The sequence below is a fragment of the Fukomys damarensis genome, unplaced genomic scaffold, assembly GCF_012274545.1.
Source record: "Fukomys damarensis isolate Sample0158 unplaced genomic scaffold, DMR_v1.0_HiC HiC_scaffold_7, whole genome shotgun sequence".
Classification (NCBI taxonomy): domain Eukaryota; kingdom Metazoa; phylum Chordata; class Mammalia; order Rodentia; family Bathyergidae; genus Fukomys; species Fukomys damarensis.
In genome coordinates this window covers 21520319-21543001 of record NW_022900919.1, presented here as the reverse complement: position 1 = coordinate 21543001, position 22683 = coordinate 21520319, and the positions used below count along the sequence as shown (strand labels likewise).

Here is a 22683-nt window from a genome sequence, read left to right as displayed (position 1 = left end):
TCCAGGACAATCTAACGACAGGCTAGTGCCAGTGCAAGGCCAGGGTTCCCTGTTGCCTTGAGACTCAGGCACCAAATGTATGGGGCAATGAGACCAGTGCGGCTGGGCTTGAGGATTTCATTGCTGGCTCAGCCCTATCCCAAGGCTCCTCAGCCTCTTCCCATGGACAGGAGGACAACAAAACAGGGATGGATTCAACTTCTCTCTGGGGCATAACAGCCTGTGTGTCACCTACAGATGCATTTAACTCCCTAAGCTAATAGATATATGAGGACACTGGCAGGACTTGGCCTTGGGGATGGAGGCCAATCATAGAGGTCACCAACTACAGTGGATTAAGGATGCCAGAAGTTCCCAGGAGCTGTGGAAACCCCAGGCACACTGGGGTACAATCTGAGCCATTATTCTGGCCTCATAGATCAACTTGCAAAGGACCTGGGCTGTCCCCGAAGGAAGAAGGGCTCAAAGGAAGGCAGCTCTAGGAAGGCCCCTCCAGAACAGTTCTCTGCATTGGAACCATGGGGTGGCTGAGAAAAGGAAGTGGCAGAGAGACACACTCTGAAGGCCATGGTGGTGACAGAGATAACTGAGCTGAAAGTAGGCGACACTCTCATAGAGGCCTGCAATCCACAGTGCGCCACCCACTTTCAAAACTGAAAGGACACATTTCCACTGGAGACCACCTTTGATTTAGGCTGAGATAATCCAATTCCTTCCTCTGCCGTATCAAAGACTTCTGCTATTTTTGGATTTCTTGGAGAGCCTGGGAAAACTTTTTCTCATGAATTTTGCAATTTGGTCATAAGGATGCCATTCCCCAATGGTTCAAAAAAAAATCTTTATTCAGAATTAAATTAATAACAGATAATAATCTTTATATTTACATTATTGACTTCATACTTCAAAAAATTTGTTTCTCCAGTGCAGTTGCCCATTTGCCTGACATCTGCCTTTCCTAAGGACATAAAACTAAGAATCAAAACCAAAACCAGAAACAGAATTAGAGTCTCTTACTCCTGGCTGGGCATGCTTTGCCCTGAGGTACCTCAATCCCCAGTCAATGGTCCACTGAAATGTCAATCATCACAATGTTGAGCAGTTCTGTGGTTCAATGAGTTTGGTAAATGGCCAACTACACCCTCTTAAGGGCTCCTCAAAGCTTAATATTTCATATTATCATCTATAGAGATGCCAAAAAGTGATTTTTTTAAAATATGGTTTAGTTTTATTTAGCTGCCAAACTTCTAGGACTTCCCAAATCTACTGGACTACAGGAATATTAATAATATAATACACACTAACAGTCTAGTGACTTAATTTTGGAAAATGTTACTCTAGAATAATGGCAGGACTCAGGAATCTAGAATTCCACTGGTCTTGAGAACCCATGGATGTCTATATGTACCAAGGAGGCCGGTAGATATTGCAGGTGTCTGGCCCTCCTGGCTGAAATGTTCATCTTCTATGTAACATTTCTGGTTCCTGCCAAGTTCAAAAGCTTACATTTGATAAGTCATGAAGAATAAACTCTGCAAAGACAGGGGAGAGAGGTGCTAATAAGCCCAGGGATGGCTCACTGTTCCCAAGAAATGGTGTGAAGGCTCAGACTTTCTTGTGGCCCGCCCTTCTCTAAGGGCAGAGTTACCCTAGCACACAGCAGAGAGTCCTAGACCTGGTCTTCTGGGGTCCCCAGAAAGCCAGAGGATCAAACACCCGCAGCTTGCTCCACTGCCTATAGAATAATGAAGCTCAAACAAGAAGTAAAGCGGGGTTCATGTCTCCAATCCAGCTCTACTGTCACTGCAAGCAAAGCCTGCAGCGTGTAGCTGAAGGAGACTCTTCTCTGACCTCTCATCCCCAGCTCTGCTGAAAACAACAGGTGGGGCTTCTGCTTAGGAATGCTGGCCCGAACACTTCAGGTCTCTGCATGACCCTCCTTTCTTTCCACAGCACCAGTGAAGCGATCTCTCTCTAACAGCTGAGGCCAAGGGCTGGGCACCCACCCGACCATGATGGCCAGGGCAGCTGGACGCCGCAGCAAAGGGCAGGAGGGCCCTGGCTGTGGCTCTTACTCTTTGTGAAGCAGTCATGGGATCTCATGTGCATCTGGATTTCTGCCCCACACATCTCACTCTCCCTGTGGTGGTCCCAAGGCCCACACTGGGTCCTGCGAGAACTCACTGTGCTTTCATTAAGCCTGGGCTCCTGCTGCCCTTCCTCAAATGCATTTGGGGAGCCTGTCCTTCAGCAGGACACTGGAATGTCATCTTTGTTGCTCCCTGGTTGTTTCTCAGATGTGAGAACACAGATGTGAAGACAGAGGAGCAACTGCAACATGGAAACCCCTATGAATGTCCTGTTAGCCAGGAAAATCCTAAAAAGGGTTGTATAATCTCACTGGGAGATCCAAGAAAGACCAAGTCAGTTGATACTGGTCAGGGCTCTTCCTAAATCATGCAGAGCTGTGGCAAATGTTTTCTGGCATTCTCCAATGAAGCTTCTATTGTGGCTTAAATCAGGTCTGTAGGACCTGAGGGCTAGAGGAGGTACACCTGCTCCCTGGAAAGTGAGATTCTGGCCTTTGAGTTGCTGGTGCCAAATGGACATGGGCAGGTGCCACCAAACACACCTCTCCACCAGTTTCTCCCCACTCCCCTCCCTTCACCCCCCAAGTCCTCTTCTAGCGCCCTTCCTGCCTCCTGTGGATGAGCCTGCGGACTGTCCCTAAGTAAGAGGACAGGGGACCCCGCCTCTGTGGTGCCCTGAGGAGGCTGTGCAGGCTGTGCACCTGGCTGCAGCACTGCAGGTTGTGTCTGGGTGAGTGAGTCCGGTCAGCTCTGCACTGGGGCTGGCTCCCACCCACTAGGAGGGCGAGGACTTGGGGCCCATGCCATGCCTTCCAGCCTGGCTGACCAGGTCTGCATTTTCCAATTATTGGGCTTTCTCATCAGTCAAGATCCACCCCTTGATTCCACCCTGGCTTCGGCATTGAATGCTCTGTTACTCAGACCCTGAAGTGGTAAATGCTGCTGCATCCCCAAATCTCTAATCCGTAACATAAGCACTTCCCACATGTCAGGAGCAAGCAGTGATGCCCCTGCTGCCAGCTGCCGTGCTCCTTCTGAGGCTTGATACTGTGTGAACCTGCCTCCAGCAGGGCCCGCCAGGTGGGAGCCTTGTCAAGTCCTGGACTTGCAGATCTGCTGTGTTCAACCTGGGAGTCAGACAGGTCCCAGTCACCTTGAGTTGGTGCAATAACAATTTCCTGAGAGGAAGTCCAGCCGTCACCAGCCTTCCCCCAGGAACAGGGCAGCATGGCTGTGAGGATAAGTGGCACGAAATGGGCATGAGATTGTGGGTGCCAAGCAGCAGAATCCAAGAGCTGCAGGACCCAGCCCCAGGCTGGGTATGAGGACGGACTAAGGACAGAACTGTGAGTTCAACTCCTGCCTACCCCCTGAGTATTAGCGCTTTGTTCTCCCAGCAGATCCCAGTCAAGGGTTGATCCCCAAGCACCAGGCCCTATTGGCATCAGCGTGTCAGGTACAAGCAGGTGCACTAGAGATGTTCTGTCCTTGTCTGGAGACTGTCAGACCCTCAGACATACAAAGGACATGTCAGTCACCTTAAAATTTCACTGCTGCCACCACGAGAAGCTCATAAGACTTAACCTCAGTGTTTCGATTCACTGCTAATAGGCCTGAGTGGGCAGCAACATCTGCCCACCTGAAGCCATCTCAAAAACATTTCCCAAAGCCATCAAGCAAATTAAATATGGAGATCTAAATAAAATAAAAATATCCATCACTTGGGGAAAATCCAAAGAGGAAATTTATATATTCGAGGAAAAACAGACAGCAACCCGTTACTGTTCCACCCGTCTCCCACAAAATATTATTTTAACTGAAGGAGAAATATAATAGAGTGAACCTTCCAGTCCTCAATGGTTTCCAGGGCATTAGAAATTTCAAACTGGCTTCTCCAGCTGCAAGAATTAGTTCCCCAGGACAAGAAACAGTGCATAGTGGACACAATTCTCTCAGGAATCACCAAGGAATAAAAGGTGCTCAGTGTATTTTGATTTGACTCAAAAGAGGGAGGTCCATGTTGTACCTTTTAATAAACTTTCCTAAGTATGACATGGGTCTGAGGAGAAATAAATCCCTTGACTTTTTCCCACAGATGCGAAAGTTTAATAAACAAGCCCAAAGCAAATGCTGGCTAGGATTTCTTCTGGCGTCAGTGATGCTGAGCTGAGCACAGGGACTGAAGATGGGGCTGGTGGCAAAGGCCTCTTCCACTCAGGCAGAAGAACACCAAATCCAAATGGGTCCTCACAGCCAAAGAAAGAAGGGAGGCCCTCGGCAGCCATCGGGGTGCACCCATCCCCTTTACTTCCACTTCATTTCACTTCATGTGGACAAAGCAAACAAAAGCTGGTGGCTAGAAAAATAGTATACGAGAATACTGGTACTTCTGGAGAATACGACCCAAGACCTTCACAATCTCCAAGTTCACAAGCACCACTATGGAAAACGTAGCTCACTTCTATACCCCACATACTCATTCACTCAGATGATAAAGATGAGTGCTGGGGTGAGAGAGGCCCTGTCCCTTAAACATCTGCCTCATAAGCGATGCCAAGGTGTGCCTTGAGCTTCCTGACCCCTGTGAAACCACAAATGTCCCGGGCAGCCTCCAACACAAAAGCTGGTCTACCCTGCAATCTTGAGACAAGCCAGCAACTGAGCCCACTTAAAATATCTCTGAAACAATCCTGGGATTAAAAAGGACCTCCCAAGCATTAAAATTTGAGTCAGGGCTTGCTAGATGTCTGAAGCTACCTCCGAGGCAGGAGATAACGGTTACAGACATTCTGGAAACTTCCAAAATAACCAGAGCTTTAGAGCTTCTCAACATGCTGATCACATTCATTCACGTTAGCGTCTCCTGTTTGGTGTAAATACTTACATCATTTTCTAAAAAATTAAACATGCTTCGTTCAGCCAACTCCTTTGACTCTTCAAATTTTTCTACTGCTTGTCTGACTTCTTCGTCTGGAATCTTACCTACTCGCTTCTTTTTATAATCATAATCCAGGCGGCGGCCCTCCAGCTTTTTCAGGTGATGCTAAAAAAGAAAAAGGAGGGCATGAGAGAAGGGTACATTCACAACAGGACACAAAACTATCTTTGTTATGCAAACAGCCAGCCCCTCTTCTCAGCATAAATTCCTAAGGTGGGAACTGATCCTCACAACTGTGTGGGGCATCTCAACATCCTCAGGGTCAACTGCCCCCAAGTCAAGTGGGCGGGAGCATTCAGAACAGACAGATCAATGGAAGGAGGTTGACAGAGTGAACCTGTGTCTGTATGGGACACAGGATGTGGGATCCACAGCCAGGTACATGCCTGTAATCCCAGGACTCGGGAGGCTGAGGCAGGTGCATTGTAAGATTGAACCCAACTTGGGTTCAACCTATTGACTCAGTGAGACCCTGCCTCAAATAAAAACTAAAAAGACCTGGGGACGTAGCTCAGTGGAAAGACCCTGGGTTCAATACCCAGTACTGACTACAAAAAAAAAAAAAAAAAAAAAAAAAAAAAAAAAAGAAAGAAAAAAGATGCTCAGATACCATCTTCGTTATAAGATCCCCTCACTTCAGCTCTATTGACTAGCAGAGAACTTCTAAACATATTAATCAAACAAAACATAGGGACATTTTTTGGCACAACAGTCATATCTTCACCAACAGACTAAAAATACACATTTCTAATGAACATGTTTAAGTGTAGGATATTTATGAATCTTCCTTAAAGTTCCCAAGCAATTATAGAATAAGTTGTATAAAAATGCTATCATTGAACACAGAGGTGAGAAAGACACAGGCAACCTCTGCATTGGAGAGATTTCTAAGTGACATTATAATCCCTTTAACAAGAAACGATAATGGTAACAAGGGTGGCCCATTCAGGGAAGGGTTGTCTGGTGTGGTACTGAGTTTCCCATCATGGTTTGTATTCAAGTAGAGAGATCCATGTCAGAAACAGTGTATAGCAGATAACTACAGGGAAGGACAAGGCTCCCCTTGGAAAACACATTTATTTCTAAAATGTGTGTGAGAACTGATAGTGCTCCTGATCCATAGATAACCTGTGCTGTTCATTCTGGGGGTAGGCACAGCTCTGTCTTCTGTGGTGATGCAGAGTAAAGCGCTGATAGGATGGAGGAGGTTGGGAGCATGTGTCACTTTGGGCATATCCCGAAGTCCACTGCGGCCAGGCCGTAGTGTGCTCTGCGAGCAGGCTCCACCCCTGACATAGAGCAGTGGGACAGGAAAGGTCTCCTGAATATGAGGCTCTGAGCACCCATGTGTTCAGGTTTGATCTGTGTAGTTTCTACATCAAATGGCATCTGAGTAACAAGAACCCACTTAGGAAATTATCTCGCTGCAGACTGAACTACAAGCTTTAAGACTAAGTGTCTTTTACACATTTCTTACACTTACTATGTAGGACCCCCAGCCATGCTCGCTGCCCTATAGGATCAGGGCAAGGAAAAGACCCAGTCGCCCTGTGGACTTTGCATACAGACTTCCGCAAGGTCAGCAGCTCAGGAAGACTGGAAATGTGCTGCGTTTCGGTGACGCAGGGGTCTGGTCCTCGGGTTCTGCACCTGGAGAAGGTGCTGCAGCATCTCTGCCACTCAGATGCCATCTCCTCTGTGGGCTCACCTGGGCAGTCCTAATCAGGAGCACAGAGTGTGGCAGGTGTGTGGATCCAAGAGCAAAGCCAGCATGGACCCCATCCCAAGGAAGTCACCACCCAACCAGAGAGAAAGACAAGCAGGATGCCAATGGCCAGGTGCAGAAGGACACCTCATTGAGCCCCAGGGGAATCCAGAGAGAGCACAGAGCCATCGTGGTTCCCCTGGGAGGGAGCTGCAGACAGCCCAGGGGGATAGGGAGGCACTGAGGAACCAGGGCTGAACTGTGGGAGCCTGTGGGACCATCACCCCAGGGTCAGCACAGCTGCAGGACTTGGGTCTCCTGTGACAGCTCTGTGTGGAGAATGGTGAGGTGAGGGTGGGTGCTGCTGAAACAGAGGAGCCAGCAGAGAAAAGGGGGGAAATTGGGGTGCAGGGGACAGGACTGTGGCCATGGCGAAAGGGCGTGGACCCTGGATCTGTGGGGACCAGCAGGAGACAGCAACAGGGATGTGCTTTCCCTAAAATGGGGTGAGGATGGCACAAGTAAAGGGTGCCCAGGTGGGGAGTGGGGTGTTGAAGGATTTCCTGGATGGCAGCTTTCTTTCTTCTTTTCAGTACTGAGAATTGAACCAAGGCTTTCACACTGAGCTACACTGAGAGCCACTGTATGCTCCATTCAGCTTTCATTTCTCACCAACCCTCCGAGATCCCCACTTCACATCCTTCGCTTTCAGTGTAGACTCTAAATGCTGAGACAGACACCCAGGATTCTCCAGGCCCCAGCCCTTCCTCCTCCATTACCACCTGCCCCTGGCACACCACACACACACACACAAGCTTGCTCCCCAGCCCTGGCCCTTTGGCCAGCACATGCTGGATGAGCAGCTGCCTGCCCCAGTCATCCCAGCCAGCTGCTCCACTTCCAAGGCCTCCACAGACCCAGCCAGGCTGAGGGAAGGCCCGGACTTGGTGTTCCTGGGTTGGCCTCTCCAACAGCACCCCTCACAGCAGCTGTAGCTGTTGGCTGTCTCTCCACCCCACAAGGGCATGGGCCAGTGCTTATTTAGCAACATGTGGCTGGTGCCCATTCCAGTGACCAGGTACAGCAGGCCCCTGAGTCACAGCTGCTGGATCACACAGCTGTCCCTGTCACACAGCCTGGACCCAAGGGGTTCGCATCTCCCACACAATATCTCTGAAAAGGATGGGCTGGAGGAGGGGTGGGCATCAGAGTCACATTTATAAAGGACTTTGTAAAGCACAGACTGCTGGCTTCACCCACAGAATTCCTGATTCTGGGGTCTGGGCTGGGCCAGAAGCACGTGCATTTCTAATGAGTGATCCAAGGCCCATGCTTTGAGGCTCATTAAACCTAAAGAGAGAAAAACAAGACATCCTCTTGTTCAATGACTTCAGGACTGGCCTGAGGTACCGTCGGGTCAGGCCTGAGGGCACTGAGTGCCCCTAAAAAGGACACTTGGACCCCCAGAGGAAAGTCCGTGCTGGGATAGACATCCTGGTCCTGTTTTCACATCTACAATTTGCCACCAAACAGGTAGAGTGCAATTCCTCACAGGGACCTGGAAGTTCCCACATATGCTCCGGAAAGCTAACCTTAGCAGCTTTCCAGAGAATAACTGTTGACTCCTAGACACTGATTTCCCTGAGACATAAAGGAAAATAAAAACCACCACTGCAATGTGTCAAAAAAATGCAACTACAACGTATGATTTTGGTAACCAAAACTGTACTGCAGAGTTATGGAGTCCTTTCATTACATGAGAAATGGCTGTACAAATATGGACTGCTAGCCAGGCTCTAATTGGCCCCAGTGAGATGCAGTTTTAAAGCTGGAGGTGGGGGCACTGCACATGTCCTCAGCAGACAGGGCTACCCGGTACTTTCTCCACTGCCCAGGAAAACAGAACCAAGCTTTATCACCACCCACAGTAAGATGATACTTTTTCTCTGAGTGTCTGCAGAAGCTAAGGATTTTTAAACAGAAGCATCATTTTAAGTAAGAACAGGTTTCGTTGTAGCCTGGAAGACTTACCCCAATCTCTTTTAAATCTTTATCTTGGAGTAACTGAAGTGGATCAATAAAAGTTTGCTTTACATTAATATCAAGAGAGTCTTTCACCTCGGCCATTAGTTTCATGGATTCACCAACCTCGATCAACGCATTGCCTTCAACAGAAAATGCAAACAAAAACAGGAAAATACTCCTAGTTAACTGTGTATTCTTTTAACCAATTCCGGAAACTTTGTGCTTGATGGTGTAACGAGCCCCTCACTCCAGCATCCTCACCCCCCAAAAAAGCGTGAAAAAACAAGGAAAAAACCTTCCTGTTTTTCCACATTTTCCCCTCTACCTTCTGCACTTTACTCCACCTGAAATGAAACACACCTCAGACTGAAGCACTCACTGCATTGGCCGCTAGGTGGAGATCAAGCTCCTTTTAAAACCCAGAGCTCCTCGAAACTGGCACCGAGGGCTCCTTAGAGGCTGGGGAGTAAAATCTCTCTTTGTAAACATTCAAAGGATTCATTCACAAAGGCTAAGTGGTAACCAATAAACACCACAATGGAAGTAAACAAAGCCTCGTCTCAGCTTCTGGCTGTGGAGTCTTCTTGAGGCTGCTCTGTACCCCTGAGGATGGTTCTAGGGCTCCTGGCCAAGTCTCTGAGGCCAAAGCCCACGTGCAGCATCACACACGGTGAGCTCTCACCAGGTTCTGGCACAGAGGCTTGGCCGGCCCTCCTGGGCTGGGGCAGGGACAGGCTAGCTGGGTTAGTTACACCTGAGAGTGTTGACCCAGCTGATCTGCAGTAATGGGCAAGATTTCTGTAAACCAAGGGTCCTGGCTGCTGGACACAGTGAAGATTGCAGGTCCTCGAGAAGACAGCCAGGAGACGCTGCATTAGACTGAACTATTCTTCTTCTATTTGAGATTTTCCAAATTGGTTTTGTAAAACAATAGTCACTCAATTCCCAGGCTTGAAAACCTAAAAGCCCAGCCCAAGCCTAACCTTTGAGTCCTTTCACAGACAGTCCAGGACACAGACAATTTATTCACATGGAAAATAGGGAAGTGTCTCAGGGCACAGGGTTACTGGGGACAGAAAACAGCCCTCCTGTCCCCGGTGCCCTGCTGACATCAGCTCCCTAAACCCCATGTTCCTGTAAGCTATCCAGCTGGCTGGCTATCACACCGTCACCTGGCCAGGTGCACAGCAGGAATGTCCCTTTGGCCCCAGCCCTGCCTGGTGGTCACCTGTTCCCTCCAGGATGCACCCTCAGGTAAAAAGTAAGAATAAAACAAACTTCACATTATACTGCTCCAGAGGATATCATTACCCACTGTCACTAATTAGTTAATGCTTTAATACTGCAGATTTTTTGTAAATTTTCAAAAGATTTTTCCTCCAATTTCCTAGAATAATTACTATGACCAAATAATTGATTTCTCATGTTCCATATCCTGCCTCATTAGTACTACATGAGTAGCAGTCATATCAAGTTCTCCTGGAAGACTGAATATATTAAATTCAATTCATCCTCAATTTAGTTTAATAATGTAAGTAAATATCAACCTAAAAATAATGAATTTCTATTTTTTAATAGTGGGAGGGGCTTAAAATGACTTAGGCACCATCTGGAAAAATAAAAATTTTAAGTATGTCCCTGTAATTTTTTCACTTAAATAAGGAGGGGCAATTTTAGTGAATTATATTTTTAAAACACTTTAAAACTACAATACTTAAAACAACATGACATTAGATCAAAGCAGGATATAGACTGAAAATAGAAAGGATGGAAATAAACTTTAAAAGAGAAAAGCAGTCTATAATTAAAGGATCATCTCAAAACTACAGGGAAACTTGGGCTTTTCTAAAGCACTGGGACCACTTGGGATTCTGTTTATTAGAAAACAAAATTAGAACTCTGCTGTATAGTGTTTCCAATAAACTCAGGAGCTGGGAAATGTAAACAAAAGAAAAGTTAACATACATTTCAAAAGAAAATAGAAATAAACATTTACGCAGTTCCCAGGCAGTTGGGATGGAAAAGATTTTTTTACACATGATTCTAAATCAGAAAGCATAAAGGAAGACTAATGAGTGTCACTGAAAAAAAAAAAAAAGACTTTTTCTATAAAGTGAGGTCAGAAGGTGGTGCTGCCAGGGCCAGGCCTCAGCACAGGAGACTGGCAAAGAGCCAGGGTCCTGCCCATCCACTCACAGGTCAACAAGGGAAACAGGGAAAGGACACAAGCACAGAGATGCAGAAGGGTTAAATCCTCAACACTGAAAAAGTAAGTTTACTTTTGAGCCAGTGATTTTACTATGGGGAATTTCATCTAATAACGTCAAAGAACAAAATTCAGATGTTTCCAAAAATTCATTTATGAAAAATGGTTATTATAATGGCTGTGCAAAAATTTTACACACAAAAAACACCTAACATAATTACATATAACTATGTACATGCAATATCATGCACCTTTGAAAACAATATTATAGAAGATTGGTCATGGTCCATGATATAATCAGTGGGAGAAATCAGGTTACAAAAGCAGATATATACTATAACCTGGTTCGGATTTTTAAAGGTGTATATGGATACACCTTTAAGAATAAACAAAAGATATAGAGGCTACACAATAAGGAGTTTAATGAGGCCTGTCCAGGAAGCTGTTTTATGGTTGGTAGCAGCATTTCCTTTATTTCACATGCCTGTTTTCCAAACCTCCTGCAATGACCATGCATTACTTGGTACCAGGAGAAAAACTCTAATGTTGTCAAGCAGAAGGTATCATGCACAACCCACCCCTCCTCCCAGGCTGCCCAGCGCTCACCGAAGGTAGAGTCCTCCCCGAGCTCCTTGCCATACTTCAGCATGCAGTCCCCCAGCAGCCCCTCTGTCTGTGGGTAGCCCGTGGTCTTCACCTGCCCTCGGATCTTCGACACAGTGTTCAGCATTCCTAGCTTAGCTCTGTATGCTTAAAAACATTGTCATTTGTAATTCCTTAAAGTTACCAGATAGAGTGACAGAAACACGGTATTTAACAAATACAGCTGACCAAACGGGGGTCACCTTATACAACAAACACCAGAGGCCCAAGGGTGCAGGGAGCCTGAGAGACCTGTTTCATTTCCTCAGGACTTGCAGGATGGATCCTTTACCAAGGTGGGTTGCTGAGCTGGCTGTCACATAACTATGTGGAACACAGAAACTAGAGCCCATGTTGACTTTCAGTAGTAGCAGGAAGGGCTACGTAAGTCACCCACAGGGAGCCACTCTGGAATCACTTGAAATTGTCAACTCCCTAATGTCAGACTCTGATACCTGTGAAGACCATGTTTGAAGGAACTCACTGTAAGGCAAGAATAAAATTTGGAGACGGGTGCTTTAAGCTACCAACTGGTAATTAATACCCTTACTTTGCTCCCCGGGGCTGATTCAGCTGAGTGATATCCAAGGTCACAAGGGAGACAGCCAGGAGGAGACAGACGCTGGCCACAGTGAACAGACTCACTGATGTTCACTGCTGCTTCTTACCTTCCTTTCTCTTCTCTGACTTATTAATCCCTGGCCTGTGTGACACACTGTGCACTCCTACGAGTCCAGAGGCGCCTGTGATCTCCAGACCTGCCCTCAAGGAGCTCAAGGTCTAATTACATAGAGAGGCAGAATATACAATTGTGGAAATAAAATCCAGGGTGGCACAGGAAAAGGAGAAGATGTCAACACACTCAGAAAAGACTAAACAATGCTCCCACAATGTGAGGAAGCATTGTCGGTAAAGTGTAGAAAAGGAGAAAGCTATGATACCATTGAGGGACAAGCAGTAGGATGGTTTTATCTAAAGAGAAATTAATACAGGACAAAATGAGAGGCATCTGGGGCGAAAGTGACTATCAACTGAACACCAGCCTACAGGTTTGAGACTCCATTCTCACTCCATAAGCTAGAGTGAATCACATATCAGTTTGTGGTATTTAGATACTTATTTTTAATGCATTCTAGACTAGTGTGTATCAAACTTTAACATGTGTGCAAATAACCCAGGAATCCTGTCAGAGTACAGAGTCTGATTCAATTGGTCTGAGGTGAACCCAAGATTCTGTTTTCCAGAAATTCTTCCGGGGATGTTGGTCCTACTGGTCCATGGACCAGACTTTGAGTAGCAAGGCTGAGGCAGTCAGTGCCAGCCTTTTGAACCTTGTCAGCCTCAAAACACTGATCTTTCCAGTGCTCAGGAGAAAAGGCTTCACTTCCCTAACACACACACACACACACACTGCCTGTTTCCCACTCTCAGAGTGGGTGTGTTGTGCACTGAGTGAGGGCCATCAGGACTCCCTCTCTCCTGCAAGTAGAACCAGAGATCTCTGGTCAGAGAACACTTTCATTGCAGGGCCCTGCCACGCCATTCCGCTGTCAGCTGTTTGGGGGCTTGCGTCTCTGTCTGACAGTGCATTCCCACACCCCAGAAAGCCTCCAGTATAGAGGAGACACTTATTACATATTTGTGGACTGACGCACAGGGAAAGGAGCTCATCGTTTCGATCACTGATGAAGCCGGGGAGAAAAGACATAATCATCAATATAGTTTTAAAATAAATTTTACACTTGCCATCCTCCCTGAATACATTTGATAAAATTTAAATTTCTTAAATTTTTACTTTCTCAATTTTAAGATGGTTATGTCTGTGCTGATTCCTATAACCAAAGGGATCACAGTAACTACATACAAATAGTAGTAAGTAAATTAAAGGCAGCATCAGAAATGCACAGCCTGTGAATTCAGAGCGTTCAAGGCTTGTGCGCCCCCTACTGGTTTCTATAATTCACAACCTAGGAAAACAAGGGGCGGCCGCTGGAGGACTCGGGAATTAAAGACCTCCTGAGGGGAAGCCAAGGTAACAGGGGACTGGCATGTGTTGTTTTTCAAATTCATCACACTTCCTTTCTTTAGCATGTGAGTGATAACATGAAAATCCTTTCAAATTAATACACAGGATGGAAGAACAGGATCCCTCAGAGCAGGATGGAAGATTTTTTTTTTTTAATTTAAAGAGGAAATAACTAAGAAAACATTTAGTGGGTTTCTGAAGCACCTGATAGAAGGTGTCTTTGCTTAGCGCTGCCTGCAGCTGGTGCTCAGGCCAACAGTTAATGCTGTTGCTCATCAACAAGGATACACCTGAGTACTTCTGGTTCCTGGAAACCAAACTTAAAAATTCAGTTTCAACACTTGGCCGTGGCAGGGGAGTTGCTTCTAAATTTTGTCAACTGCACGCTAAGCATGCTGCAGTTATTAGAGTCTGTGACAGGAAGGAAGCAACAGAATATTTTGAGACATTTTCCAACGTTACCTGGATTTGGCTGAAGGTACTCGGTAGCTTTTGAAAGAATTTCTGCAACCGCTTTATTGGTAACATCTATTTTCTTAAAAACAAGACAAAATACACAGAAATGTCAGTAATGGGAAAATTCAACAAATTCACTGAACAGAGACGGGATCTTCATTAATTTGACACTTTTAACACCACTGTGCTAACTGTAATCCAAATGAATGTTTACAATATTTTGGGAAGAGGCAGTATTTTCTCAGTTTTTGACGTTGTGATATCAACTCCTGCCAATGAATGACAACTGGAGAACTCTATTTCCCTTCTTAACATTAAAGGGAACATTAATGTAATATTAACAGAGCTGGAAAACATCACTTCCGATTGGATGACTGGATAGACCAGAACATCTCCAAACTTTCCTGTCTGCTAGGTGAACTGGAATTTCTATGCGTATCTAAGACTACCATAGTACAGGCTTGTATTGGAAAACTACCTCAGTAATTAACGATGAGAGAATCATAAATATAACTAAAGTAAACATGTTCAATGATGCTACAGTGAGAAGATGTTAACATTAAAGTTTTTTCTGCCAAGTTCAGATCGAATCTTTCTGTTTTCAAAAACTTTCTGGTTGTTATTTAACAGAGAATATACAATAGAGTTAAGTATGCAAATTTTAGTAGCTTTATTTTATACTATCAATAGCCCGCAAGAAAATGTAAAGGAAGAAAAGATTCCTATTCATAAGAGCAATAAAAATATGTGCAGTGACGAGGGATAAATCCTATGAGAAATTCACAGTAAACCAGAAATTCACCAGAAAACCACATTTCTAGATGAGAAAACAATTTCAGAAAGATGTAAATCCTCCCCAAATTAACATGTAAAATTATTCTCATCACAGTTTCAACTTTTTTTTTCTTTTTTTGGTTAAAACCTGGAAAATTAATAATAAAGTTTGATTCATATCACACACTGAATTTAAAATACTGATCTATAAAAAACACAAAACAAAAAACAGCATGCTCTAAAATACTGAAATAGGAAGAAACTCCTAAGCATGACCTGGAGCTCTAAGGTCATAAATTAAAAGACAAAAATTCTGACTTTATAAAAATTAAAAACTAAACAAGGAAAGACATCACACATGGTTAGATCACCCAAAAAGTGGCAAAGAGAAGTCTTCAAAAGACAAAGCATTAGCATCCATAGCACACCGAATTCCCATTAAATTTTTTTTTTAAAAAGAAGGAAGAAAAATAAAATATACTGGCAATCTACAAATGAGTAAAAACATAAATAGTATACAAACATTTGGCAAAATATTCAGAATTATTAATTTAAAAACACCTTACACTCAGAAGGCTGACAAAAAAAAAATTTCAAGAGCAAAGACATCCAGTATGAGGTATCACACAGGTGTGCAATGGTGGGCTGTTTCATACAGGATGGGAATACAAAGGTGTAAGCACCCAGTATTAGGGCTGCTGACCCACCAGCTGTTCATTTCTAGGGATATATCGCATAGGAACATGACGGCAGAGGGCAGTGCTGCAGCAAAGCGCCTGTCTATATATTCTGCATGGTGTTAAGAATCAAAAACCACCGAGAATGGCTGGGGATGTAGCTCAGTGGTGCAAGGTCCTGAGTTTGATTCCCAGTACCAAAAATATTTAAATTTAAATTTAAAAAAACACTAAGCGTGTAACCAATAGGAGGCAATTGGATAAATTGTGAAATAGCCACGTACAGACATATTCTTCAGTCGTGAGAACAGATAAATATATAAGGAAGGTCTATATGCACTGGGAAGATGTCTGTGGCACATTGCCAAGGGAGACAGCAAGCTGTGGGCTGATTTGTAATGAAAACAAAAGTTTACTTTTTACCTTTAAAACTGTGCTCTAGTAAGGTTCTTAAGTTTTCAAATGACAAATAAATGAAAAAAAATTGTCCCCTGATCTGAATGCCTAATTTAGAGCTTTAGGGAAACTTAAAAAAACAATACAGAAACAGTCAGAAATGACTCAAACCTACTGCTGATACTTGAGTGCTGTGTGTGCAAGAGTGTGTGCAAGGGTGTACGTGTGTGTGTGTCCACGCATCTGGCCTCATAACAAGTTCTAAACTTTTGAGTTCTCTCCAGAGTGTTCAGCTGTGTATGAAGGTCCTTTGTGAAATGTGTAAGAATTTTTCACTTCAATGTTTACAAGAGTTACAAGAAATGTAAGTGCTTGGGAAATTCTGTTTCAGATTTGAGAGGAAGTTTGAGGTAACCCTATACATTGCCTTAGTTAGTGAACACAGTTAAAGCCTCTAACATTTGGTCAACAAGTAACTGGTAATATTTAAGGATGGATCTGTCAAACTTAGGAGTTGATGGAACTTGAAATGAAGATGAAAAATTATTGTTTTACATCAAAGCTCTATTACTTGTACATAAGATTCATAAATTCTGCTTAAAGTTCAAGAAAACTAGGTTTTTAATTTTAATAAATTAAATATTAATTAAAACAGCCTAGGATGTTCCCTTTGATGTAGCCAATGCTGTGTGGATGGGAAGCCCCTTCTAGCCATGCACGGTGCCACTGAATTAGATGCATCTTTTGAATCGAACTCAGGACCTTGCACCTTCCAGGGAAGCATGACACTGCTGAGCTACATTCCCACCCCCAGGGCCAGGGATTTAGCTCAGTGGTTCCACCGCCTGCCCTGCAAGTGCAAGGTCCCAAGTTCGATCTCCGGTACAAAAAACAAACAAACAAACATGCATTCCCATCCCTGGTAGCACCTTCCAAAAAGGACAATGACAGCAATCAGAGGGAAAGAGTTTCCACCTTAGATCCTTCTACACTGTTTGGGAAAAAAAGTGCTGGGAAACAAATCACCAAAACTATGTTCCTGCCTCAGAGGCCCTAACAGGCACACACCAAGCTGCTTCCACTCTAGACCAAGCATCAAAATTGGATATAAAGCCAGGCATGGTGATGCACTGTAATCTCAACACTCTGGAAGGCTGAGTCAGGAGGATCTCAAGTTTGAGCCCAACCTGAGCAACTTAGCAAGACCTTGTCTAAAAAAAACAATTGTTTTTTTCAAAGCTGGGGATGTAGTTCAATATGAAGTCCCTGGGTTCAATCCCCAGTACTAGAAAAAAATCCGGAAACAAACCCTTTCCGATCTTACAGCATGCCTGTTATACATACTGGCAAACACGGGCACAAAGAAAGAATAACTCAGGTAGATTAAAAACAGAAAAAACTCCAAACTTCCTACTAGAATAAAGGGGACTATTGCATATGCATGTTTGTGTGTGTGTGTTGAGGCTAACAAATATGATGTAAAGATCTTGGCAAACCACTGGGAAACACAGGAAAAAAGAGAGGTAAAAGTATTTTCATCAAGCCTGTGTGCTAGTGTCCTGAATCTAGAACTCCATTTAATGTGGTCACCCTACTCCCAAGGTGCACAAAATCCTATTCCCCACTTCCTCTGCCCTGACCCAGCCCCTGTTACAAAATTTGAAAAGAATGTGAATTTTCCATTTGGGGAATGCAGTATCAGTTTATAATCAAAGTTATTAACCAAATTTAACCAAATCTCCCAAGAGCCTATTGATAATTGTTTAATCTGTTATTTCATGACAGAGGTATGTAAAGTCTTTTATTCTGATTTTTGTCAGTGCTCCAGGTATTCCTGACAGCTTTTACTTGCCTGTAGTGCAAAATAGTTTCTAATGTTTATCATTTCCTGACAAGCTATACTGATTCCATCTTATAATTTTTTTAAGGAAAGCTCTTTTTTTATTCAGTGCTTTTTTGTATCAAATTACCTTGATGTTACTATTGTTCCCCTATATTTTATGGTTGGCATTTGTTATAGGACATTTTTTCCATTAGTCATTTCTGAGTCATGTTTTGAGTGAGTCTGATACTAACATGATCACTTCCAAAAAGTTCTTAAAACTTCTGGTCATATGTTATATATTTCCATGCTTTTCACTGGTGCAATAAAACAGGTAATATATTTTATTTTTATATTTCTTCTGTCACTTCTGGAATTTTTTTGGGGGAAAGGAGGTAAACAAGAGAGGCCTCAGTCTGTCAACCAAAGCTGTAACTCTTGAAAGACAACTTCAAATTTCATATTATGACTGAATCATTTTGTGGGTGACAGTGCTACACCTACTATCTCTGTATATTAAACAAAGTCTCAAAGTAATTCCAGATATGTCAATGATGTGAAAATCTTTCCATGATTTTCAATTTGCAAAAATTAAATTTTCTAAGTAAAAACAATTATCTTTTTTTTCTAAGGCAGTCACATTTCTGAAAACTTAATACCGCCCCTCTGGAAAAGCAAGCACTCCCAGGGCCCTGAAAACAGAGCTCTCCAGTCCACAGCCCAGGGCTGGACTTCGTCCCCAGCACCAGCTGCCCCCTACCCAACCTGCCACACCCCAGCCTCATGCTCCCGCCTCCTCCTCTCCTCTGGGGAGTCTCATTACCAGAAGCAGGCCTCCTTTAGAAAGTCCACAACAATGCCAGGCACCTGTCATTCCAGCACTCTGGGAGGCTGAGGCAGGAGGATAGCAAGTGTGAGTCCAGCATGGACAATGTCATCACTTAGTGAGACCCTGTCTTGAAATAAAAATTAATGAAGGCTGGGAGTAGAGCTCAGTGTGAAGGCCCTCGGTTCAATCCCTAGTACTACAAAGAAATAATAAATAAAAATAAAAAACTGAAAAGATAAAGAGATCTAAGAAAGGGGATGGAAGCTGAGCAGGCTGGTAAATTCTGGCGGCCCTGCTCCGCCCCCGACGCTGGCTGCTTGGTGCCCAGGAAACTCCGTAAGGGGCAGGGACTCTACAGTCTTCCCCTGGGGTATGGCACACTCGTTCCTGTGCAGAGGTGGTCACGACGTCCTGGTTGTTCCCAATACATTGATGCTCTGAGCCGTGTGAGGCCCTCATGCTCCCCAGCTGGGGAAGGACAGACACAAGCTCACACTGCTTTCTCTGACGGCAAAACCAGGACAAAGCTACTCTCGCTGTGCAGGACCAGAGACTGCGCCTTGCACACACTAAGTCAGCTGTTACAGATCCGAAAGTTCTTGTCCCAGAAACACACTTTTGACTCTCCATGGTAGATAACCACAATTACTGCGGCCTACCAGGAACCAAGAGGCCCATCTTTTGAGCATGTGACTTCTGGCCACTAGAGGGCACCCGTCAGCCACATCCCATTTCCTTCCTCAAGCCCCCTGCCCTGGACCGGGTTCAACCAGAGAGTCAGCAGAGACGCTGCCCGCTGGGTTGCATGATCCAAGCCCATATTTAAGCACTGTCGCTTTGCACTGACATTGTTACAGCACCACGACAAAGGACAACTTCGAAGGTGCAATATGTATAGGTGCCGAATCCCCAAGATGAATGTAATTATTAGGTATCGCAAACACATGCTAATTAAAAAAAAAAACTAAAAAAAGATAATGTCTAATTTTATTTACATGTTAAAATGTTCTCTTACCCTTTCCATGTCCAGAAATTCGTCATCTAGCTTCGTTCCCTCAGCACCACTTATCTTTTCACTAAACAGCTGCAGAAATAAGCACAAATAATTAACTGCATTGTACAATGAGTTCTTTTTTTTTTTTTTTTTAACCGAAGTTGTCAAAAACAAAATCCTGGATTTCACTTACTGGATTGTTTTCAAAATCCATTAAGAAAATTGTTGTTAGGAGTAATCATACCTAAGGACCTAGGGAGATAGACGTTTCTCTCAATCGACCTTTATTTATTATGCTCCCGCTGTGTGCAAACACGGGGTAGGTGCTCAAGAACAAAGATAAGGGGATCCTGCCACACAGGAGCACATGGTCCAGAGCAAGAGTTAATACACTGACACTCAAGCAGCCTCCACGGGAGGCGCAGTAAGAACAACGACAAGGAGTAATGCTGGACCCCACACTGCCTGCCTGTGCTCAGGGGTAGGCGACACAGAGTGCTGGGCTATCCGGGACTTGTTTCCGGAACACCTGGCAACGGAGCTGGCTTTTTACGGATGGGGCTTTTCAATGCCAAGCACTAAAGGAAAGGCCTTCTAGGAAGAGGTAGCAACGGGGAAGAAAAGAGCAAATATGATCAGGGCGCACCTTCTCAGCCTGTACACTGCGGAAGCCCAGCCAGATAATTCGGTGCAGTGGAGCTGCCGGCCGTCAGATGTGCGCAGTCTCCCTGGCGTCTGCCCATTAGACGCCAGTAGTGTGCGCCGCGCACACGCACGCACGCACGCACGCACTAGAATTAAGAACCACTGGTGCTGACTTTGGACAATGTGCCCCAGCAACAGCAAAGTGTTTTATTTAACTGTAGAGATTAGTGCTCAAGAGAGAAACGAAGAAATACAACCCAAAAGATAGGCAGAGGCCAGACCATACAATGCCAAGGTGAAGCGTGTGCCCGAAAAGCCCCCAAAACTCTCACGGAACACAGAGGACCCTTCAGAAAAGCAACTCCAGGCTTGGCCAGGTCGGGTTAGCAAACAAGGAGAATGGACTGGAAGAAAAAAACACATTATTGTTGTCTTAGGTAGTAGATCCACAGAATGTATGTCTTTCCAGTATTGCTATGAACACATAAATTGGTAGTGAAGCAGATCCCATCGATGAATGCTGACAGGACCCTGGGTTGTTTTCAGTGCAAGTGTGCTTTCTCCTACTGTTCACACTACTACCACTGCACACACAGTATTAATATTTAATAGGGGTATAAATGGGGATAGTGTTTCCTTTGAAGTTGAGGAATGATACGAAATTTCTTGAAGGGAGCAGATAGGAAAGATTACAGCTGCCGGGAACCCTCCATGCTCCCTGCTGTCTACTCCCAACCCGGGGAAGTGGGGCTGGGCTCGATGACTTGGTTTGATCCCATGGGAACCGCATGCAACTCCACCTGCTCCCATGAGCCCTGACCAGTCTGCTAGGCAGAGAAGCATCCAGCTTCCTGTCCACACTGGGTGATCCTGAGGCGGACACCTTGCTGACCAGTGCCTGACACAATTGAATAAAAGAGCAGGACAGGGCCAGCCCTCGCTGCTGTCCTGCGGAAACAGAAGGGCAAGAAAGGGTGTTGCATTAAGCCACTAAATTCCAGGGTGGTTTGTCCTCAAGTCATGCTGACTTATACACCTGATGAGAATTCTTACTTTCCAGGCTGGGAATAGCATCAGAGAGAACTATCCTCATGCCATGACATGGGTGCGACCTAAGCAGGAACAATCAAGAATCCCGTGGCCACATGCCAGGCAGTGTAGTGAACATCTCTGTCATTGATGTTCAGTGGTGAAGCCAGCCAAAATATTGGTTCCTGACTCTGGAGGGCAAACTCAGAGACCGTAATGGAGGTTCCACCATCATTCCACCACACCACACTTTGTTGCCACAGTAGACTGCAGAAACAGCCAACACCAGAGTCCCCCCATTACCACAGCCTTGACTTGCTTTGGCCAAGAGTAGAGGGGAGGCCACACTGTGTGAGTCCCAAGTTGGGACTTCATAGACACTTTGTACCTAGTAGGAGCCTTGCTGGATATTTCTGCTCACTCTCTGTGGGCCACTGTAACCAGTACCATGTGAACCAGCCTAGGCTGGCTTGTTGGAAAATGAGAGAATGAGAGAGATAAGCATACAATCATCAAGCCCCACTAGCTGGCTGCTGACGGCCAACAGGTGAGTGAGTGAAGCCCAGATTGGCCACACCAGCTGACCCTCCCAGCACACCTACCCCAAATGGTTCATCCACACAACAGGAAACACAGTAAAGGATTTTAGTTGCCTATAATTTCCTGTAGCTGATGCAACCACAGAAACTCACGCACAGATCACTGGTTTAAAATATTCCCTTGAAAATCTCTGAGAACTGAGAGTTAAGCCCATAATCTGAATCAGGTCTAATTTGTTCAGGTTGCTCTTGTTCTATTTCCAAAAGACAGAGTGCCTCATGGAGAGGGGGATTCTACTTTTAAGAAGAAAAATGAGCTGAGCGCGCTGGTGCACATGTGTAATTCCAGGTTCTCAGGAGGCTGAAGGCAGGAGGATTGCAAGTCTGAGACCACCATGGACAACTTCATGAGATCCTGTCTCAAAATATAAACAAATGAGCAAGCAAGCAAGCAAACAAACAAATAAAAAGAACTGAGAGTGGAGTTCAGTGGTAGAGCATTCATGGGTTTAATTCGTAGTAACATGCATAATACCACCACCAACAACAACAACAGCAACAGCAAAACCTGGAAATGAGAGAGGTCAATATTGCTCTCTTATTTGGGAAAAAAATAATATGTGGGTTCATTTTCAACGGCAGTCTTGGTAAGAGTCATGATCATCCTTTTACTTTTCCTCAATTCCCCAGTCACATTTGGTAATTTGAGACACTAAGTAAAAATACATGTATGACCCTAGATATGGATGCCATTTACTAAATTTGATACTTCATTATTCAACAAATATCACTTGTTGTGCACCTACAACATGGAAGGCACCATGACAGTACTAGAATATAAAGATGAAAAGGACAGGTGTGATTCCCACAGTTCCCCTTGGCCTCAGGGCGGG

General features: G+C 44.7%; 1 protein-coding gene across 4 annotated transcripts in view; it reads right to left on the bottom strand.

The window, feature by feature from the left end:
• Sh3gl3 (SH3 domain containing GRB2 like 3, endophilin A3) overlaps window positions 1–22683 on the bottom strand; it is an 88596-nt gene that overhangs the window by 27756 nt on the left and 38157 nt on the right. For 2 of the 4 annotated variants that reach the window (XM_033761116.1, XM_033761115.1), the window contains 5 exons: window positions 19599–19667; window positions 14092–14164; window positions 11568–11711; window positions 8762–8895; window positions 4972–5130 (listed from right to left, as the gene is read on the bottom strand). In XM_033761116.1, the coding sequence (XP_033617007.1) occupies window positions 4972–5130; window positions 8762–8895; window positions 11568–11711; window positions 14092–14164; window positions 19599–19607 (519 nt within the window). In that variant the 5' untranslated portion in view covers window positions 19608–19667. Of the gene's footprint in view, window positions 1–4971; window positions 5131–8761; window positions 8896–11567; window positions 11712–14091; window positions 14166–19598; window positions 19668–20223; window positions 20318–22683 lie in introns of those variants that run through there. The other 2 variants (XM_010621176.3, XM_010621177.3) reach the window with 2 other exon arrangements.